The 22,688-nt window shown below is 41.5% G+C and overlaps 1 protein-coding gene and 1 pseudogene across 8 annotated transcripts in view; one reads left to right on the top strand and one right to left on the bottom strand.

Moving 5' to 3' along the window:
* The window catches only part of Mertk (MER proto-oncogene, tyrosine kinase), a 107,081-nt gene extending 95,074 nt beyond the window's left edge, over window positions 1–12,007 (top strand). For 6 of the 8 annotated variants that reach the window (XM_021257966.2, XM_087202588.1, XM_004844311.3 and 3 more), the window contains 3 exons: window positions 267–426; window positions 967–1,103; window positions 7,477–8,796. In XM_021257966.2, the coding sequence (XP_021113625.1) occupies window positions 267–426; window positions 967–1,103; window positions 7,477–7,990 (811 nt within the window). In that variant the 3' untranslated portion in view covers window positions 7,991–8,796. Of the gene's footprint in view, window positions 1–266; window positions 427–966; window positions 1,104–7,476; window positions 8,797–11,331 lie in introns of those variants that run through there. The other 2 variants (XM_087202600.1, XM_087202614.1) reach the window with 1 other exon arrangement.
* LOC106009374 (DCN1-like protein 1 pseudogene) lies at window positions 11,653–12,472 on the bottom strand (annotated as a pseudogene).
* Window positions 12,473–22,688: the final 10,216 nt, after the last annotated feature.

Genomic DNA, 22,688 nt, shown 5'->3' with positions numbered 1-22,688 from the left:
TGCTGAGCACTAGATCAGTCCACAGAGGGTCAGGTATGGAGCTGCTGCTCCTCCTGCTCCTGCTACACCATGTCTATGTCCCCTCAGTGTCCCCAGCTGCTGTGCACGGTGGCCCTTGCTGGGCATGTCCCCACAGAGACAAGAGTGGTAGAGACAGACACTCCCACCCCATCACTTAGCATAAATGTTTCAGGATGCATCTGATTGAGACCTGCAGCTTCAAATTTTGCTTCTGAGGTTGCTGAGGACAGGAACTTGCTCTCTAGGTTGCGAGATGACATGACTGTCTGCGTGGCCGATTTTGGCCTCTCTAAGAAGATTTATAGCGGCGATTACTACCGCCAAGGCCGCATCGCAAAGATGCCCGTGAAGTGGATTGCCCTAGAGAGCCTCGCAGACCGAGTCTACACAAGTAAAAGTGATGTGGTGTGTACATGGCTTTGATTTTGGGTCCCTCTATGCAAAGGTGGGGGAACACACCAAGAAATGATGGAGGTGACATTCAGAAGATCTGTTTTTCATAAGACTGTCATTAATCCCCCCCCCTTTTTTGCTATAAAAGGACTAACTTACTGCCTACTACTTAAAATATTTCTTATCCACATAAATTGAGAGTATATCATCCAGTGGCTTTTTGAAACTATATGCTGTACTAGAGGTGATGTGTAATCATGCCCTTGGCCAGAGAAAACTCGCTACAGCAGTGAAGCAGAGCATTAAGCAATGCTGATGTGAGATGAGGCTGTCTGCCTTTATCAGATTTCCCAGAACAGCTTCATAAAAATGGGGAACTGTGACACTCCAACCCCACGTTGCTGCCGTGTTGGGACACCAGTGGGTCTCAGACATAATTGCTAGCTTTGTGCACAGTCATCTGGGCTTTAAGGAAGTGACCTTTCCCAATGAAAAGGTCCATTCAGCCTTGGTGGAAAGACTTGCATCCTAACTTGTTGTTGTTGTTCTCAGTGGGCCTTTGGTGTGACCATGTGGGAAATAGCAACTCGGGGAATGACTCCCTATCCTGGAGTCCAGAACCACGAGATGTACGACTACCTTCTCTATGGCCACAGGCTGAAGCAGCCTGAGGACTGCCTGGATGAACTGTGAGTGAGCATCTCTGTATCCCTGGGCATCATACATGGGCATCCACTTGACTCTACAAAGATCGGAGGAGCACACAGCCACTGGGGCCCAGGGGCTGTTAGCCAGGTGGGCATGTGCCAAGGGTGGCATCTGCAGATATTTGAGGTGCTTCTTAAGCACCTCTGGGAAGTGTACCCTATCAGTAAATAGGTTTAGTTTCTAAAGCATGAGGTATTAGAATGATTCCCTACCTCTCTTGGGTCCCCTTATCATTGTACATAGCATTTCAGACATGCTAATCACATTCATATCCTTCATCAGGAAACTTGAAAATCAGGCTGGTCATAAGAATTGCTTGGGGACTATTCTAACAAGGTGGCTCCTCAGCCTGTACCTGGAGAGCGTGATGCCCTTGGTACAAAGTGGGCCTGGAAATAAGTGTTGTAAAATCCTCTCTGGAAGGCAGTATTCCACCAGGTGTGAGCTATTCCAGTCTAGCCACAGTGCACACTCTGTCCTGGCAGAACCCTCTTTGTCCTCAAGGCTGGGAGTGATGGAGAAGAGACCCACACCTTGGGGAGGACAGGCCAGGTTCTGCCTCCTAACTACCCACATGTGTGGCCATGGTAGCTGACTTAACCTCTCTGTGCCTTGTATTATTAGCCACAAAAGTAGTATAGCTGTATTTTCTCCAGAAAGCTGTTGTAAAAAAGGTTGCATAAAGAAGTGTATGGAGCCGGGGATTTAGCTCAGTTGTTTCACCGCCTGCCTTGCAAGCGCAAGGACCCAAGTTCGATCCCCTGAACAAAAAAAAAAAAAAGAAGAAGTGTATGGAATGTTCAGCTTGTAGGAGGCATACAAAGAATGTGCTCATGAAATATTAGCGCCATTACAAATTGCTCTCTCCCAAGCACCTTGCTGCCCTATTCATGACAATGTCTTGTAATGTTGCCTGTGGCCTGGTGATATGAACCTGACTTGATGGTGAGTCTTCTCCCTTTGTAATAAGAGCCCTAGGCTTGCAGAGGGGCATTCTTGCCATGCTTGGTGTGATTAAAAAAATATAGTGATGGTAATTTTTAAAAATTTAACACAGTAAAAGACATCATTAATCCTCCTCAATCCTATTCCTGCTTACTTTGAACACACTTGTCCCATGGTTCTTACCACTTTCTGAAGCAGCTCTACAACTCCTCTTCCATGAGTGCCCTTAATTGTGCTGTCGTGGCTGCCTCAAAGTCCTGAATCAACTCAAAAGGTTTACTTTTCATGTCATTTTGACTTTGCGGAAGATTCAGAGGTTGACTTTGACTTTGGGGAAGATGCCAGACTCAGTGAATAAGGTAGATAAAGACACACCATAATGTTTTCATGAGCCTGCCTTTCCACTGGGTGGCACTCAGCAGCATTTGCCAAATTGTTGATCACATTGCATAAGGACACTCATGAAAGAGGACTTCCTGAACTGCTTCAGAAAGTGGCAAAAATGATGGGATAAGTGTTTAAATGGGGGGTGTGGTGTTCTGAGGGGGATTCATAGCAGTGCATCTTTTGCTGTAATTTTTAAAAAATTTAAACATTCTCTGTAGATATTTAACGTTAAACAGAAACAAACACTGTAAACCCCTTAAAAACATCTTGAAATGCTAATTAAATTAGTTCTAGGGTTTCACAGTAGTTTTTTAAAGGGCCATGTTTGCTTCTGAAAATGAGGACTTTACATCAAACAGTGTGGACTGAGAAGAGTTCTGTTGCAATTCCTTTCTTTACTTTCCTGGGGCAATAAAAGTTCACATTTGCACTGATGAGCTTGGGTCCTAGGAAAGTCTGAGCTGAGTCACATTGAGATTTTTAGATGTTTCACACAGACCCAAACAAGGGAATGCTGAGTCTGTGTTCTTTGAGATGACTAGGTGGTAAGAGTGGCAGAGTCAGCACCCATGTCATGTGTGGCTGGGGAGCCAGGCAGATGCAGACGGCCTAAGTTCCCCACACTCCTCCTGGCCCCATGCCCTGGGCTGCAGAGGCAGCGGTGGCCAACGCGCTGGTGAACAGACCTTCTTCCTGGTCTCAGTTCGCATCTGGATGCTGACAAAAAATGTCTTTCCCAATGAAAGCTCTGTGCTTTCATTGCTAGGTCGTTTCCTTTTAAAAAATAAAGTGAATGCTCTGCCTCCTGGCTGGGATTGGTGTATAAACAGCTAAGATGAGCTCATGCTTATGCTTTGTTGCCCTCTGGTTTTTCACATCAACTCTGTGAAGTAGAACAGTGTTACTCATAGAGCCCCTTCACGCCCTGCCGTCTGACCCTGCCTTGGTGGTCCACTTCCTTGCAGCACCACCCCCACTTTGGAGTGACCAGGACTTCTCTGCATTGCCCTAGATGTCACTCTCTGTGATGCCTCCACCCACTTCCATGGTACAATGCCTCGCTGGGCTCACCTTGGCCCTGCAGCCCTGAGGACCCCCCCACCACTACCAGCTGGCGGCATGGTTCCCAGCAATGGCTCTATTCCTTTATCTTTGGGAGGTGCCTTGTTCTTCCTTTGCTCCCCTGGGTCCCATCAACCAGCAGATATCCTTCCAAGCCCCCTCCTCTTCTGTTCCCATTGCTGATGCTGTCAAACTGTAGGACCCCAGGGCTCCCACTCATCACAGTGGCATCTGGCAGAAGGGAATGAGTGAGTGGGAAGGCGTGCTCCTTTGACTCTCCCTTCTCCTCACCCCCAGGCTCCTAATATATTGCTTGGGTGGTAACCACAGTGACCTCTCTCACATTGTAACCTGAGGCTGGGATTAGCTCAGCACTAGACCCTGGGTTCCATCCCCCAGCACCACAACTAAATACATAAATAAATAAAATTTTATTTATCATGGCATGCTTCTAGACATAATCAACCTGTGGTTCCTATTATCTTTAGAGTAAACCTGAAATTGTCAGGATCTGACCTGTGTTAGGCAGTGTGGCTGAATGGCTATGAAGCTGGGCTTCGGACCAGGTACCACTGGATTTAAGAGCTAGTTGCAGCCCATCCTGGGCACAGCATCACCCTGTTAGGTTCCTCATCCGTAAAATGAGGATGAAATAATGTGTGATCAGTGGATGTGCTAGCTGAGAAGCCAGGGTCCAGTGAAGTTTTTGTTGTTGTTGTTGTTGTTTGCGGTACCAGGCATCAAACTTAGGACCTTGCGCTTGCAAGGCAGGTGCCATGCCACTGAGCTAAATCCCCGGCCCCCAAATAAGTATTTGGCATGATGGTTCAAGGTCAGTGTTGAAGCAGGGCCCTGGTGTCTTGTGAGCTGGCTGTGCCCCTGGCTATTAGTGGGTCTTTCCCTGTCTTTTCTTCAAGCCTCAGCTGCCCTGCTGGGTAGGGACCTAGATTTCTTTCCCAGTGGTGCTGCTGTGAGGTATAAATGCTCTACACAGCAGGACTCACTGATAATGTCCCATCTGTGTCACCGCCTAGAAGCTGAAGCTCAGAATCAGGGGTTTCTTCCTGGGGGTCCTCCCAGGGGCTCTCTGCCACTCCTCACAACACTGCCCTTGTGACCCACACAACCCCCCCTACACACACACATCCGATGCCAGTCTGTGCTTTCCCGTATCTGGGCATCAAGGGCCTGAAATATTGCTGGGCACAAGGCCAGCCCTGTCTCAGTCTGCTGCCCCTGTGCTCGGAGGGCCCCAGCTCACAACCTGCTGCCCCTCTAGGAAGCCCTCCTCTGCATACTGATCTGTCTATCTCTCCCCTTCCACTTGATGCAACCCAGGCTCAGAAAAGGAAAGGGTGAGAGTTGCAGTTGGCCAGATAGCAGCTAGGATCAGACCTTGGCATGGAACATAGTCCGTATGAGGTGGGTGTCCTTTCTCGGAGCAGACATGTAGTGCAGTACACTGCCATTCTGTAATCTGAGAGTGTTCTTTAAAATTGAGGTAAGATTTACACAACATAAAGTTTTACAATCTTATGCACTTCGTGTGCACTTCAGTCCCACTGAGAGCATTCGCATTGTTGTGTAACCATCACCACAATCCATCTGGAGAACTCCTTTTATCTTGCACAACTCAAACTCTATCCATTGAGTAACCCCCTCAGCAGCCTATATGGTTACATCATTTATAAAGTCTCAGGAGAAAAATAAAACTGACTATTTACAATGGCAATTACCAAACTTTATTTTTCCATACATAAAATTTAAATCACTAAACATTCCAGCCCTCTTATTACCTACCAGGTAGATGCAGGACCTCCTATTCATCACCTTGGGTCACCACTATGAAATTGCCCTTTTGTAGGAGTAGGTTAAACAGTATATATGCTCACTGTGTCTTAAAAAGTCATTTATATTTTATAAAGTTATTGAATGTAAAAGGAAAAGAAATACCAAAGTGACATTACTATATTCTATGTGAAAAAATATATAGTTTAAACACTTTCTCCTAAGACATGGAATAAGTACAAGTGAATTAAATAGCAGCAGCCCCTTGATGAAGGAATGAAAAGGACATTATGTCTCCAAGGACTGAATTTCTCAAAGCTCATCTCAGACTGCAAACAATCAAGGCTCTGTGGAAAACAAGGAGTCATGCAAAATTGATTTACACTATGAAAACCTCAAAAGTAGAAACAAAAATTGTTTCCCAAGCCTAAGGGACCATCTACTGAGGTTAAGACTGGAAAATGAAAGAGAGCCTCTATACCTCAAATGACGCTCAGGACCGTAACACAGGGAATCATGCCTGCTACTGTCTCAGTTTCCTGAGTGCAGGTTCCATCCTTTCATGTGCATGGCACTTGGAGGGTTCCTACCTCTCAAGTGTGTGTGAGTACTGATAAAGACTAAAAAAGTAGACAAATGAAAAGACAGCATTAGAGTTCTGTATGGTTGGGATCTGTTGTGGATGAAGCACCTGTAGTGGTAGAATTAGGCAAAGGATTTTTAAGTGTAAATATGGGAATTGCATATTTCTGTTCATAAATACCAATAATCTATGGGATACATCAGATCATTTAAATCCAGGTCATTTTTTAAAATCTAGTGGTATTAAATATCAATTTCTCAAAACAAGAAAGGATCAAAATGAAATGATGGTATAACTCCTTTGCTCAGGTAGTGATTCCTAATTGTCATTTCTCTGTCTTATTGTGCTCCTTTACATGTCCCTCCTTTGTAGTTCTTAATTATATTGGACACCAGAAATGAAGGAACCACCCAGAAAAGAGGGAAGAGCTTGCCAGAGAGGATCATGACAAGCATTTGGGCATAAGAATTGTTCAGTCTGAATCTGATCCCCCTGCTGCCTTCATGGCCAGGGCACATCCTATCACCTCCCTGAGTACACTGTCATTTTTCACAGAGTGACAATGACAGGGCAGTTGGGAAGATAAGATGGAGTGATACTCCATTCCACATACCTCCCCTCCTTGTGCCACACCAGGTCTTGGCCTTCCTAACCCTAGTGATATCAGCATCCCATCTAACTCAGCTCCCTTGATCACAGCCCAGTTTGATGTATACAGTAGAGGTCAGCAAACTTTTTTTGTAAAGTGCCAAATAGTAAATATTTTTGGCTTTGTGGGCCTCTGTTACAACAGTTGTAGCAAAAGTAGTTACAAGACACAAACATATGTAGTTATGTTCTAATAAAACAATATTTGCAAAGCAGTCATTGGAACAGATTTATCGATGGGCCATAGTTTGCTAGACCCTGTATAAATAAAAGGACTACCAGTCATGGTGATGCATGCCTGTAATTCCAGCACTTAGGGAAGCTGAAGCAGGTAGATTGAAAATTCAAGCCAAGCCTGGGCAACTTAGTGAGCCCCTGTCTCAAAATAAAAAAGTAAAATGAAAAGGTCTGGGATGTATCTCAGTGGTAGAGCACCTCTGGGCTGGACTCCCAGTACTGAGAAGGAAGGGAGGGAGGGAGGAATCTTAAACATTCATTGTGTGCAAAGATGTAGGTATAATTACCATATATATATATATCCTCTGTCCTTGGAACCAGAATCACTTTCTTGTCAAATGCCCAAGGAACATTTACAAAAGTTGAATAAACTTTAGGCCACTAAAAAGAAAACTTTTCATCAAAAGTGGAATGAATGCTGATTACAATGTGATTAAATGAAAGATTAGATGAAGACAAAGGGGTGGGATGGCCTAAGGCAGTGATGGGAACCTTTTAGCACTTTCAGTGATAACAAACAGTCTGGTTGTTGCCACCACTGCCCTAAGGGAACTGGGTCCCATGCCTGGAGACCATTCACCTTTTCTTTTTTTTTTTTTTTAAATGGTACGGGGGATCAAACTCAGGTCCTTGTGCTTGCACAGCAGGCAACGAAACCACTGAGCTAAATCCCCAGCGACCATTCACCTTTTCTTTGCTTTCAGGTACGAAATCATGTTTTCTTGCTGGAGCGCGGACCCCTTGGACCGACCCACCTTCTCAGTGCTGAGGCTGCAGCTAGAAAAGCTCTCAGAGAGTTTGCCTGATGCGCAGGACAAAGCAGCGGTCGTCTATGTGAACACCCCATTGTCCAAGAGTTGTGATGGCTTAGCCGAGGGCCTGGCACTTGCTCAGCTGGACATGAACATCGACCCCGACTCCATAATTGCCTCCTGTACCCCCAGTGCGGGCGCAAGCGTGGTCAAGGTGGAGGTCCATGAAAACAAACCTCAGGAAGAAAGGTACATCCTGAACGGGGGCAGTGAGGAGTGGGACAATCAGGCATCTGTGCCCCTGGCTACAGCCCCAGGGGAAAAGAACAGTGTTTTACCAGAAGACAGACTAGGACAGAATGGTGTCTTGTGGTCCCACTGTAGCACACTACCCTTGGGGAGCACATCCCCAGATGAACTTTTGTTTGCTGATGACTCCCTGGAAGACTCAGAAGTCCTGATGTGAGCAGAGCAAAGTGAAGATGTGCCAAGCCCAAGTGCCTTCTGCTTTAGAAGGATCCATTTCTGCCTGATGTTTTTATTTGAACTACGTTTGAGGTATGGTAGAGTGAGCCCAAGGCCTTTGCACTAAACTGCATCCCTAGCCCCTTTTCAATTTTTTTTTTTTTCTGAGAAAGGGTATTGGTAAGTTCCCCAGGCAGGACTCAAGCTTGCAATCCTCCTGCCTCGGCCTCCCAAAGTCCTGGATTATAAGCGTAAGCCACCAACCCTAGCTACCTATTGCTTTTAGTACAATATTTGTTTTCTGAACTAAGTAAACTCCATGGCCCCAGTGCACCTTCTGAATGTTGTCAAGTAAATCTCCATTAAAAGCAGTAATAGGGCTGGTGGTGTAGCTTAGCGCTAGAGTGCTTGCTTTGCATATGCGAAGCCCTAGGTTCCGTCCCAGCACCATAAAAAATAAAAATACATAATATATTTATTTAAAGAGAAAAAATATATATATGGTGGAAAGAGACAGAGATACTGTATTTTAATAAAAAGATGACCTATTTCACTTATCTTACAGGTCTTTAAGCTATTCCTCAGTGCTAACAGTTGTACAAAGCTTTTTTTAAAGTTCTTTTTCACAGCTATTAAATGAAAAGATATTTGTAAAATGAAATGCCATATTTGACCTCGCTTCTCATCTTCATGAGAAATCCAGTGTGCCTAGGTGAATTGTGTGTTTGATACTAGTGGTTCATTTAATGTTTAAAGTTTTATACTTGATTAATTTTCTGATGACTTCCTAATAAAATATGGATGAGATGAAGGAGTTGAACTTACTTCCAGCTCAGAATGACTGGTCCAGCAGCCCGTGCACCTTTGCCAAAGGACTCCCTGCGTGGTTAGAGATATGGAAAAACCTCCCAAATGTTGATAACTGAGGAATAAACCACAGATTGGAAAGATTTGCAATCAGCTGTAGCATACAGAGCACAGCCTCTGGGGCTCACACCCTACTCTGCCACTTCCTAACAGTCATTTGTCAAGGACTTGTCATGTTTTGCACATAATATGTGATGTCCCATTTCATCTGTGGGTCATTATACCATGGGTTCCTGGGTCCTTAGTGTGGCTGGGCTAGGAAACTGAGGCTTACATCCCACATCTAAACATACAGTAGAGACTAAATTCTTGAGTGGTAGTCACAATTTAGAACATCTAATTAAGCATCTGATCGTACTAGTCAGCTTCCCTTTTTTTACCACAACCAAATACTGAGGCGATTAACTTAGAAAAGGTTGATGTGCCTCACAACTCAGAAATTCAAGTCCAAGATCAGGTAGCCCATTGGTTGGGCCTTGAATGAGGTTGGCAGGTGGCAATGTCAGCGTGAACCCTTGTCAGAGTGAGTGCTTGCATCACTACCCAGGAAGCAGAGAGAGGACAAGTCAGAATCTTATGATCTCCCGGGGGCATTCCCCCAGCAACTAAGGACCTCCACAAGGCCCCACATTGTTCTTTTCTCTCTCTCTCTCTCTCTTTTCAGCCCTAGTAATAGCTTTAATTCTAAAATGCCATCATAGTGAACAACCTTAACTTTTATGGTACATAACTATATTCAAAGCTTTATAAATGTTTAGTACCAAACTGATGACAAACACTATTTTGTTGAAAAGATCTTCCATTTAAAAGAAAAATCTGTAAAACCCAAGGCACTAGGCCACAACCAAATCAGAATTTTATGAAAATAAATTTATAATGGGGAAAAAAATGGGTTCTCATTTCAAAACACAGTATACCTGAAATAATCTGAAAATAATATTGTAACTCAAAATCTTCAAGACAGTAAATAAAAGTACATATATTTTTATATCTTTAAAATTTTTCATAATTGAAATTCCTCTTCATATGTACAAAAATGAAATCAGGAAACACTAAAAACAGCAGGATTCTTCTCTTTTTTTTTCTTTTAATAATTCCAATAACCTGAATAGAAATTTTCAAAATTTTCTTTTGGTAATATTATATTCTTGAATTAAAAGTTAAGACTGGAATAGTAATAAAATAACTCATCAATTTCAAAATTATGTAAATAAAAAGCAATTTTAATAGGTCATTGTTTCTTGAAATCACTTCTGCATCAGCATAAAATGTGCTGCTATTCTGAAGTGCATTCCTTTATTGATATCAATACTAGGCCCCAAAGAGTACCTGGATGTACCAGGCAAAATCTGTTCCTAGTAAAGACCATGGTCATCCAAAACTTGAAGTTCAGCATTTTTAAATTTGCCTTACAGAAATGTTTAAGAAAGCAATTAACCCTTCTTCACATGACAGTAAGTAAACAAAAATGAGCAATTTAGGCAAGAAAGCTGTTCATGGGTCCCCTAACCAAAAAAATAAAACCAAAAAACCAAAAACGGCAGGGGAGGAGTTCCATACAAGACAGCATTCTGCTTTGACCTGAAAATGGAGCTAATGTAACACAAAAACAGTAGAGACTAAATAATTTACAAAAATAGAAGCCAGATTGGTATTTTTTATCAAGTATATGCTTGTTTGAAAATCTTTGCTCCGAAGTAAATATTTGGCAACCACAGTGATTAGCAGTTAAAGCAATTTCAACAAAATAAGAAGTCATCAATAATGGACTACTTGTCTGAAAGAGCGGTACCTATATTATATAGATTGAACTTCATGGCTCATCACAACCATTTCCAAAATTTAATTCATACTATCCTTTCATAAATTAAGAGAATTTCATTTGTGTTCCATAGCGCGATGACCAAAAAGGAAGAAAAAAAATAAAAGTAAAAATAAACCCTCATGCCTAAATTGAGGATATTGTATTGTATAGCTATTAAAAACATTCAAAACAAATTAAATAGTTTAACTTATTTGATAGGCATTTGAGCATTTCAAAAGCATAATTAAATCCAATTATGTGGTACATAATGTAGACAAGAGAAGAATCTAACATTATGCAGACATCTGCTAAATAAAAGCTCCCTGTAGGACCATTGGTGAGTGCAGACTATTTCTGTGGAACCTTTTTGAAACTTTGAGAGTCTAAAACACAATACATTTTTCAAGTAGGCACCAAGTTATCCTAAAAAATTTTCATGATGGTTGTTTTAACATTTCTCTCATCAGATATTCTACTTACATCAACAATACATGTGATTTGCCAGGAAAAAAAAAATCCTTCCAAACCAAAACACCATTCCAGATCCCATACACTTAAATATATCACTGTCATTGGAAGTGCTATCAGCATAGTCTTTGCAACTAGCCCAAAGCATATATTTAAGAAGTTTTTATAAATTGTTTGTGATGTTCATTATGTTTAATTCTTAGGCCAGACTGTTTTCTGATGAAGACAGCACTGTGCTTTATGCAAGAATGGAAACCTCAAAATAATCACCATAAAGCTTCAAAGACTTATGGGAGAATAAACTAGGATGGTCCACAGATATTAAAATGAAATCCACAACATTGGAATTATAAATGTTTAGAGCGGCCCAGACTAGAAGACAAGCCCAAACCACCATTTGAAGAATGAAATATGATATGGTCCAAAATGTATCCTTAAAGTTTTGTCTCAACCCTTAGTCTGAATAGTGAGGATTGATCTTCAGTTCAGTCCAGCCAGCAGAAATTGTACAATTTTCCGGTGTATTTATTGTACAGACTATGTACATTCTAGAAGGTTCTTTTAGTGCTACACTGTTGTACTTTTTGTCCCAGCAGTTTGAGGGCATGCAAGTTCCATAAAGTCATCAGTGAGAACAGGCCATGCTCCTTATTCGTCATAATTAGCCACGTCATCTGCAATCTGCACTGAAGTCTAAAAGAAGATTCCAAGTATCTCTTGGTATTGATCATTTATGATGTTCCAACAAAAATTTATTCTATAAGTCTAAGGATTTAAATCTTCCATTAAGCACTAAGTTCCAGTAGGCAATGGCCATTTCTAGATCTAATCCTTTTTGTCCTGGATTCTTTGCAAAATTAAAAGAAACTGGTAAAAATCCTTAAATCGTCCTGGTTCTTTCAATTCTTGTTCCATCTTGGGTATTTGAGCCTTTAGCTTTTCTATGCTGTCACATCCTAATTCTGTCATGGTGTCCATGAACTCCTGCTTGGAGAACTCACACTGTGTTGCTGCTCTGAACTTCCATGCAATGATCAAAACACTAATGCTGGCTGGATCAAGTGCCAGGTCATCACAGAATTGCTCTGTACCATCTATTCCAATTTTATTTTCATCTTGAGGATCTTTGTATCTATTGTATAGTTGTTCTAACTTCTTGCTGTCCAATGACCCTTTTACACTCTCTCGTATATGCAGTTCAGGATTTTGGAAAAAATTATCTGTTGCAACATCTAGCTTCCAGTCATTTTGAGAAAGACAACTTACTGCAGCTTTTTCACTAGATTGTGTGAAGATCATAAACTGTTGAACTTTATCCTTCTGCAATGATTTCACCTTGTTCATGTTGGTGTCCTCAGGCCTCTCCCCTCCTCCTCTGGCTCTGCAGCAAATGGCCCCACATTGTTCTTTGGGGGACACTCATCCACACCTTAGCAGGGTCGCCTCTAGAGCCTCTTGACCTCCTTGCTTTATTTGATATATAGATGTCACTTACCATGTGCCAGTCATGCCATACATTTAATCCTCATAACAACTCTACTAGATAGGTACTATTGTGATCCCTATTCCACAGATGGGAGGCTGGAAGAAGCCATCTTACTGTAGGACAGAGGACTAACGCAGTCAGTTGAAGTGTTAGTTTTCAAGAGCCACTGGCATCCTTAGAACCATGTGTTCCCACAGGGATTGCCCACAGTTCCACGTCTAAACAGCTCAGGGACGAAGCCCGGTCCTAGCCTGGCTGCCAATCTAGGCACCAGTCTCCAGCAAGGTCTCCTCCTCTGTTACTGTGAATTAGTCCGGGTAAAAATGTTCCCAGGGTTTGGAGAGAATCGGCACTGTTCCAAGAAATGCCAGCATTACATTTCATCAGTGAAAACAAAGAATTGATCATCAGGTCCTGGAAGGGTGATTTATACTGTCAAAAGTTTTTAAATGGCCATCCTAAATATGAATAAAACTTTTTTACATCACCTATTTGTGCAAAGTTTCTTGTTGATGGTGACTACCGAGAATTTGAAGAACTTTTCATTTAAGTCTTAATCAGGAATCAAGGGTGACCAAGTGAAAACACCCAATATGGAAAGAATGTTTTTAAAAAGTGTTTATATTTATGAACTAAATATGCAAAGGTAAAATTGGGGGAAATGTTATTTGGAAGTTCCATATACATTTAATATTAGATATTGAAACTATTATACTTTGTATTTTGTATTTCCAAATTTAATTATCTAATGTAAAAAATATGAAATTAGTAGTTCATCAAATACCTTCCCCCCCTGCCGCCACCCCAGGCCCCATCCTGTCCAGTTGACTCAGGATTTTCCTTGTGACCTATGAAGGACTGGGAACCTGGGCCAATTCTGCCACAGAAGAGTTTAAGAGCTGATTCAGCTGTGGTTTCTGACTTTTCTTGAGACATCAGCAAAGAGCAGGGAAATTCACTTCATCCAGCATGCAGCAGTGCACCAGGGTATTGATTAAAAGTGGTGGGGCACACCTGAAATCCTAGCACTCTGAAAGCTGAGACAGGAGGATCACAAGTTCGAGCCCAACCTGGGCTACATAGTGAGACCCTGTCTGGAAAAGCAAAATACAGTAAAATAAACAAAAGAAGTGGCATATTGAGAGAAAACGAAGCTGGACTACCATGGCTCTGCATATTTATATCTCACTGAGAACTTTGGATCTGCAGTTTTTCTCTTAGCAACCCCTCCAATCATTGGCAAACTCTTGGATTGTTTTCTGAACGTAAACTGAAAATAGCTTTTTATGTTCTCTGTTGTGTAAACTCAAATTAGTTCTGTAAGTGGGTCTTACGAGCAAAAAGTAGGAGAAAGGAAACAGGAAGAAACAAGCCTTGTCATTATCTTCAGCTAAGCTGGAACAAGGGCTGGGGAGGTCAAAAGGACAAGGAAATAAATTCTGGAAATAACTCGTGCCCTGCAGGCTGAGACTTGCTCTGCCTGATGAAAATATTTCTGCTCTGCTCTTCTTTCTTCCCTTCCCTTCTCATCTCTTTTCTCTCTTCTTTCTATCTCTGTCTCTTGTCTCTTTCCTTGTTTTTCTTTCCTATGTTTTCTCTTTCTTGCTTTTTTGCTGAGTGAGAGGACAAGCAAGGACCAAGTCATATCCTATAAGAAAACCAAAATGTTCTGCCCCATAAGCCAGGTCAGGTGGCCAGAAGCAGGGCTGGATGGGTTTGTCCAGCCAGGTTTCCATGAGCCACGTGGGTACCTGCCTTTCCTTGAGCAAATGTGCAGAGAAGACACCTGCACCTTCTCCTGCAACACCTCAGGCAAGAAGGGGCCGAGGCAGGGACTTTGAAAGAACTTCACTCTTCCCAGTTCAAGGGATCATTCCTTATGCAGTACAAGGAATGTTTGTTGTATTAGAAATACTTTCCCTGATTGTGTTGTTGGCTCCCTTCAAAGTAACAGAAACCCACTCAGAGGTAAAACTAAACAGAGAAAGAGAAGTTCACCTTCTCCAGTAATGCACACAGTCAGGGTTCAGAGTGAAGGATAATGGTCCTTATCCCTCACCTCAAACAGCTGTTGGGCTCCTCTCCTCTCTATCAACCTTGTCCTGAAGTTAGTGAGTGACCATGTGGGTTTTGGCAAGCAGTGGAGGCTTCATCAACGCATGTGAGGACCTGGGTGGGACCAGAGTGCCATCCCAACGAGGGGGCATTGTCTCCCTGTCTCCATGTCCACCAGACCAGGCAGAAGTTCCCCATTCAAGAGGGGGGTCAAACTAGCATATAATCTACAGATCAGGCTAACTGTGGCTAGGCTTGTCCTCATTCATGAATGTCAAGACTGTGACTTCTCTTCTATGGTATAAGCAAGTAGGAAATTCTACTGAGTCAGGGAAGACAACCAACCCCAGATAAACCAGCTACGACAGCAACTTCACTTCTCTGAAGATGTTCTGTTACTCTGGGAAAACAAGAAGTTTGGGGGTTTTCAGTTCCCATACTTAGATTTTATTTTCCCTCTTTTAAAGCTCTAAGTAAAAACAAAACTACTGTTAACAGGTGCTGGGGTGCCCTGGAGTCCCTTCCAGGCTTTTGTCCTATTCAAAGAATTGAACAAGTCAAAAAATGTCGACGTTTTTTCATTTATTGAAGATTAAAAAAAAGAGAGAGAAAAGTGCTCTGAAAAGGACAAGCTGTAGAATTTAGTCCAATACTTTTTCTCCAACTAGTGACAGGATCATATGGCTTTTTCCTTTCCTCTCTTAAAATGATGACTTTTGGGGGTGGATCTTCCAATGGTGAACCAACACTGCCATCCCTATAAGAAAACCACTTTCTACATACTGCCAGATCTGACTTCTAATAGTTTGTTTTGTTAAACAAATTTCTATCTATGGTGATACTTTTTTCTTCTATTATCTTTATCCAGTTTTAGGATTAGCACAATGTTGAGTTCCTAAAATGAGGGGAGAAGTGTTCCTTCTTTTTTCTGCTTTAATTGTTTGATATAATTTATCAGTTAAAATGTTTATGAGCCTGCTGTTGTCATATAGGTAAGTTTTCAAGCTAGGAATATACTTTCTTTAATAGGTGCTATTCAAATTTTATATTTCCTCCAGAGTTAGTTTCATTAATTTGTCTTCCAAGGTACTTCTTAGAAGTTGTCAAATTTATTTCCAAAAAGATTTTTGTAATATGCTTTCTATATCCTTTTAAATTCTGTAAAATCTGTGGTAATGTCTCCTAGATCTTAATATTGTAATTTTAAAAATGTATAACTGATATTGTGTAACAGGAAGAAAACATCTGAAAGAGCAGGGGAATTGGGAGGGGTAGGGGAAGGAAAAAAAGGGAAAGGAAAAAGTATGAGAAGAGGAAAAAAATGGAAACAAGGTCTTTGCAAATAGGGAAGGGAGGGCAGGGGAAGGGGAAAAAAAATAAGAACCAAGATGATCATGTAATGGTACAAGACCCCAATGATGAATCTAACTGTATTTTATACCTAAAATGTACCAATAAAGTTAATGGGGGGGGAGAGTTGTACAGAGTGAGTTTGGGCCATTTAAAGTAAGAAAAGAAGTGCAGTCCACCCATAGAGTGCAGGGTGGCCCGGTGAACAGTCTCACTTTTTTTTGTTTTTGTTTTTGTTTTTTTTTGCTTCACAGTGGTTTAATATGAACAGATTTGAATATGACATTTCCTGACAGAAGAATGAACGATTTGCTGAATAAAAACCCTGAATCAGGATATATACACAGCAGAAATGGGGCCTCAGACTCTCAGCACTTGTGCACAATGAAAGAAGAAATTTTTTTTTAAAAAAAGGCTATAACAGAGGATACAAATCAAAAAGGCAGCAACAATACCAACATTGGTGGAGTGAGCAGCGAGCTCCATGGCCACTGTCTGCTATGCCCCAATTCTGACATCAGCGCCATCAGAAACCTACTTGATCTCATGCCAAAACTAAAGATGGCACCCTCTGATTGGTGTCAAGTACAGGGCTCGGACACTGCTCTGCACATATGTCCTGAATCTCTCTGATTGACAGCTCACACCTAATTGCCCAACCACTTTGCCATGCCCTAATCTCCTGCCTCACTACCATTCTGTTTAACTTTAAAAAGCATGACTAAATAATTTATTGGTATTTAAACATAATAGTTCTTTGTAGAAAATGTAGACCACAGATCATTATTTCAGAATATTTTATCTCCGTTTTTTTTTTTTTTGGAGACAGGGTCTCGTTATGTAGTTCAGGCTGGTCTTGAACTCACTGTGTAGCTCAGACTAGCCTCAAAATCACAGTGATACTCCTGCCTCAGGCTCCCAAGTGCTGAAATTACAGGCATGAACCACCACACCTGGCCAGAATATTTCCATGTATATTATTTTTTTATTAAAATGTACAGACATTTGAAAGAAATTTGAGAGCTAGTCATGGTGATACACTTGTAATCCCAGTGCTCAGGAGGCTGAGGCAGGAAGAGTTCAAGGATATTCTGGCCTACATAGTGTGTTAAAGGCTGGCCTGGACTACATAGGATTTTTTTTTTTGAGACAGGGTCTTTCTATGTAGTCCAGTCTGGCCTTGAAGTCACTAGGGAGCCCAGACTGGCCTGGAACTTATGGCAGTCCTCCTACCTCAGCTTCCCAAGTGTTGGGATTACAGGTGTGCGTCACCAGCACCTGGCTTGGCCTAGCCTATGCAGTGAGATCCTGCTCAAAAAAAAAGAAAAAGAAAAAGAAAAAAAAAGATCTGGGGGTAGAAAGTTGACAATTACATATATTAGCCCTTCCTACCCATTAAAAACATGGTAATTTTAATTTATTGAGATTGCACAGTTATAAATTCTAACCAAGGAAGCATTTTCAATCAACAGTCATTTGAGGTCAGATACAATCAACTTAGTCATTTGGAAATATGCACAGGGAGGAAGACTGTATTGTGAGCATAGGGATCCTCCAAGGAGGGACAGTCTAGGCCTTGCTGTCTTGATAATATTATAGACAGTAAGTTAGGTAAAATATTATAGGCAGTCAGACAGGGCTGAGCCCTCAGAAAGTTAGGACAAAAGGTGAAAACAAACCGGTTAGGGGCCAAGCTTCAAGATAATGACAAAAGGACCAGGCCTACATACTTCCTCAAGGGATGAGCTAAGTGGCAACACCTGGTCTTGTAAAGCCTAGATAGGTCTCAGTCACTTCAGTGGGTGACCAGGACCCCCAGATCCATCACCTACCTGAGAAGCTCTCTGTTCTTTCCCTGTACTCTTGCTAGTGACCTGCTTCCTGGTTGGATCACTATTACCTACGCAACTATACATGTAACCTTATTGGTTGATCATAGCTTTAACCCACGTTGTACCCATGTGGCTTTGCTCTATAAAACTTCCCTGTAAAGTGGGGTCCCTTGCTACCCAATCAGGACCCCTCCTGCCGATTAGGAGCTATCCTTTCAATAAATATTTTCCTACCCTTAACCTCCATTGTTCCTACATGTATCAGACATCTAACAGATTGGGAGTTATAATATTTCCCTCATATTATTTGGAGGTCCACATTTCATCTCCTATATCAATGACAGTCCAGATGAAAGGACAGCTGGCTTCAAACAAGACCTTTTCTTTAAAAATGTTCCTCCAAATGCTCTGAATTACACTTTTTGTTGAAGTCCATTAATGCCATGAAGAAGCAGATCAGCCAAACCTGCAGGTGCTGTTTAGATTATAAAGAACCTCAGAACGAGAAAATAGTTGTCTTCCCTGAAGTGCGCTCTAAGGCCCTGCCCCATGTGACTTAAAATTAAAAGGCCATCGACTGGGGTTTGAAAATCCAATTTCTATGACCCTAATAACAGTCTGAGTAGGTGCAGGAATGTAGGCTATTCCTAGTGATTCACTTTAAAAAGCCATAGCTCAGGCCAGGGATTTAGCTCAGTGGTTCTGCCGCCTGCCTTGCAAGCAAAAGGTCCTGAGTTTGATCCCCGGTACCAAAAACAAAACAACAACAACAACAAAAGAAGTCATCTTTATAATGGAGCCGGGGATTTAGCTCAGTGGTTTGGCCACCTGCTATATAAGTGCAAGGACCCGAGTTCAATCCCCAGTACCAAAAAAACCAAAAACCAAAACAAAACGAAAAAAGCCATAGCTCTCTGCTTCCTTTTCATTTATAGCGCACACAGTGTTATCACTAAAGATTTATCTTCAAGTTGGTTGATTTTTCTTCTACCAGTTCATAGCTGTTGTTGAGCCCCTAGTGAGTTTTTCATTTCAGTTATTGTATTTTTTTGTTAACTCTGGAGGTCCCATTTGCTTATTTTAATAACCACCATGTTTTTATTGATAGCATCTATTTGGTTGGGGATTTTGGAGGGTTTTTGTTTGTTTGTTTGTTTGGTTGGTTTTTTTGAGACAGGGTCTCACTCTGCAGTCTAAACTGGCCTTGAACTTGAAATCCTCCTGCCCCTGAGATTACAGGTGTACACCAACGTGCCTGGTCTTCTACTTGATTTTAAATTTAAGATGTTTAAAACATGGTTTTCTTTAGTTCTCTGAACATGTTTATTAATAGATACTTTTTATAAGAAGTATTTGTCTGCTGAATTCAACATCTAGGCCTCTATCAGGACAATTTCTTTTTTTGGTGTTTGTTTGTTTGTTTTGGTTTTTTGAGACAAGGTCTTGCTTTGTAGTTCAGCCTGGCCCTGAACTCACTATGTAGCCCTGGCCCTGAACTCACAGCAATCCTCCTGCCTCTGCCTCCTGAGTACTGGGCTTACAGGCGTGTGCCACCACGCTGAGCCTATCAGGACAATTTCTATTGACTGTTTTTTCCCCTATGTATGAGATAACATTCTTATTTACTTGAATGTTTCATATATTTTGTTGAAACTGAATATTTCTAATCACATATTACAGAAACCCTTAATTATGCTGTCTCCTTCCAGAGGGGGCTGTTTTTATTGCTTAGTTGTTTAGTGACTTGCCTGGATTAGACTATAGATTATGTATTTCCTGTAGTGTATTGACCACTAATATCTCTGCTCAGTTTCTTTTTTAAAATTATATTCGTTTTTATTTTTAAACCTGCCTTTCAGTAAAGCAATCTTCGGTTAGCATAGCCACAATGATTGTTCAAACATCTTGAGCCAGTAAGATTTCCACATGTTGCTGACAGATCTGTTTATGGTTTACAGAATATATTTCAAGTTGAAGAAGTTTACAAATTAGCTGTGTATTCACTAAGTTTCTTGTTTAGCTAGGGATGAATAGTTCAATAAATGTTAAAAATTAGTCTTTCCAACCAAAAGACAGAGACTGCGCCAAGCTAGATTTTTTTTAAAGATATAAAATTCAAATACATAAAGAAATCTTACAACTCAACAATAAAAGGACAAATAGCCCAATTTTAAACTGAGCAAAAGATTTGAAGGTACATTTGTCCTAAGAATAAGAAGTATACAGTGGCCAATAAGTATATTAAAAAGATGCTCAACAAAATTATTAGGGAAATTCAAATCAAGACCACAATGAAATACTACTTCACACCCACTGAAAGGGATGTATGTGATCTGAGTTAGGCAACAAATGTTGGCAAGGATGTGAAGTAATTGAAATCTCCATACATTGCTCTGTGAACTGGATGGTCATGTCTTCCCAAAAGTCTAATATTGAGTCCCTAAACCCCAGTGGTATTTATACTAGGCCTTTTAAGGAAGTAACAAGGTTAAAAGACATTATAAATTAGTGTCTTTATAAGAATAAACACCAGAGATCTCACTTTTGCTCCCCCTCCGTGAATGTTTAAAGGAGAGGTCACAGCAGCCACCGTCTGCAACTCACAGGAAGAGCCCTCACCAGTCAGGAACCTTGCTTGGCACCTTGAGTGTGGGCTTCCAGTCTCTAGACCTGGGAGGAAATAAATTCCTGTTGTCCAAGTGGCCCAGTCTAGGATACTTTGTTACCTCATCCCTAACAGATGAAGACAATTGCTAATGAGATTGTAAACTGGTGCAGATGTTTTGGGAAATAAGTTTGGCAGTTCCTCAATAAATTAAAACATAGTTACTGTATGACTCAGCAATTCCACTTCTAGATATATAGCCAAAAGGACTGAAATGGACTGGGGTGTAGCTTAGTGGGAAGTATATGCCTAGCACACACAAGGCCCTAGGTTTAATCCCCAGTACCACAAAAAAAAAAAAAAAAGGAAACGCCTTCAAACAAAACCTAGTACACAAATGTTCACAATAGCACTATTCCCAGTAAGCCAAAAGGTGGAAAGAAGCTAAATGTCCATCAACAGTTGGGTAGGTAAATAAAATGTGATATATATATATATATTTTGGGGGGGGTACTGGGTATTGAACTCGGGTTCTTGCGCTTGCGCAGCAGGCAGCAAAACCACTGAGCTAAATCCTTGGCCCCTATATATATATCTTTAAAAAAAGGAAATTATAACATGAATGAACCTTGGAAAGGATAGATACTGTATGGCTCTTAGAGTGAACAATTCATAAAGACAAAGAGTACAGGGGTGATCCCAGGGACTAGAGAAAGGGAAAAATGGAGAATTAGTGATTAATGGGTACAGTATTTCAGTCAGGGAAGATGAGGAAGTTCTGGAAGTGGATGGTGGTGATGGCTACATAGCAACATAAATGTACTTATTGCTACATAACTGTGCACTTAAAATTATTAAGATGGTAAGTTTTATGTTGTGCATATTTACCATAGGGGCAATTTTTTTTGAGACAGGATCTCACTATGTAGTCCAGGCTGGTCTTGAGCTCACAGGCATCTTCCTGCCTCAGCCCCTTGAGTGTGTGACTACAGGCATGCACTGCCACACTCAGCACCAGGGGTAAATTTTATAGTATGTGAATTACATATCAATTTAAGCTGTTATAAAAGATAAATAAATGAATTATATCATTTACAGCATAAAAGGAAAAATCATGGGGTTATCTCAGTAGACACACAAAAAATTGTAAAAATCACTCATTCCTGATAAAAACTCTCACAGAACTAGATATAGGTATATATGCTTGGACAGTGATTTCCTTGAATGCCAGAAGATGAATCAAACAAAAAGCCCAAAGTAAACAACAACAAAAAGAAGCAAAAAGTACAAAAAAAGAAAAAACCAAAACCCACCACCTCGCCCCATCTTCCAGGTGGACTCTGGGCTGGTGTACTATCAGCACAGAGCTGGGCTCTTTCTGAGTCTGGGTCAGCCTGGGCAAAGTGCAAGGTCTTCTTGGGTCTTTTCTGAGCATGCATCTTGCCTGAGGCACATTTGTGGCTTTCTAAATTCTCCCATATGTGGCAGCTTTGAGGTGTCCTAATTATCCGAAAAATCTCACCAGCTCCTCCTTTAGGACTTAGATGGTTTATGATGTGTCTCCACACCAGGCATCTGTGGATGTAGTCACAGGTAGGGTTCCTCAACCCCTACCGCACCCCATCCCATGCTGGGGATTGAACCCAGCACCTCTGCACTGAGCTGGTTGCTATCCTCCAGCCTCAGCCTTCCAGAGTGTTGTGATTACAGGTGTGTGCCACCATGACCAGCTATGAGACAGTTCTTATGAGCACAGCTCTCTACTTTACCTGCCCGAGTTCTGAGTTAGGGAAAACAAGAAGGAGCAACAGTCAGTCCCTCCGGTATCCCCTGGACAGATTAGAACAGATAGACACAATGACTCAAAAGTAAGGGATGCGTGCACTGCTCCTGCTGGTTTGAGAGATAAGACTAGGAACCTAGCTTCTGCAGTTCAAAGACCAACACAGTTCTGCACTAGCATGGCATGGGGCAAGGACACGTAAAATCACTGCAAGACTTTGCAACCATTTTGAGGATGTCTTTTCCTTGCATTTGCTTGGGTTTTGTGAACTTTTGACTATTTCCAAGAGTGCCAACCAAATTGGCTCAGACAGTTCTGGCTTGTTTTTTCAATGATCTGCAAGGGAACAAGACCTTGGACTACCCATTGGTGACAAAAAGGTTAAACTCTCAGCAACAGAACTTCTCTGCTGAAGCGATCCTGCCGAACACAAGAGGCAACACATCGAC

The sequence above is a fragment of the Heterocephalus glaber genome, unplaced genomic scaffold, assembly GCF_053883595.1.
Source record: "Heterocephalus glaber isolate CG9 unplaced genomic scaffold, H.glaber_assembly_v1.0 deba00000470, whole genome shotgun sequence".
Classification (NCBI taxonomy): Eukaryota; Metazoa; Chordata; class Mammalia; order Rodentia; family Bathyergidae; genus Heterocephalus; species Heterocephalus glaber.
Note: the sequence above shows the minus strand (reverse complement) of the source record. Positions and strands in the feature narration are given on the sequence as shown.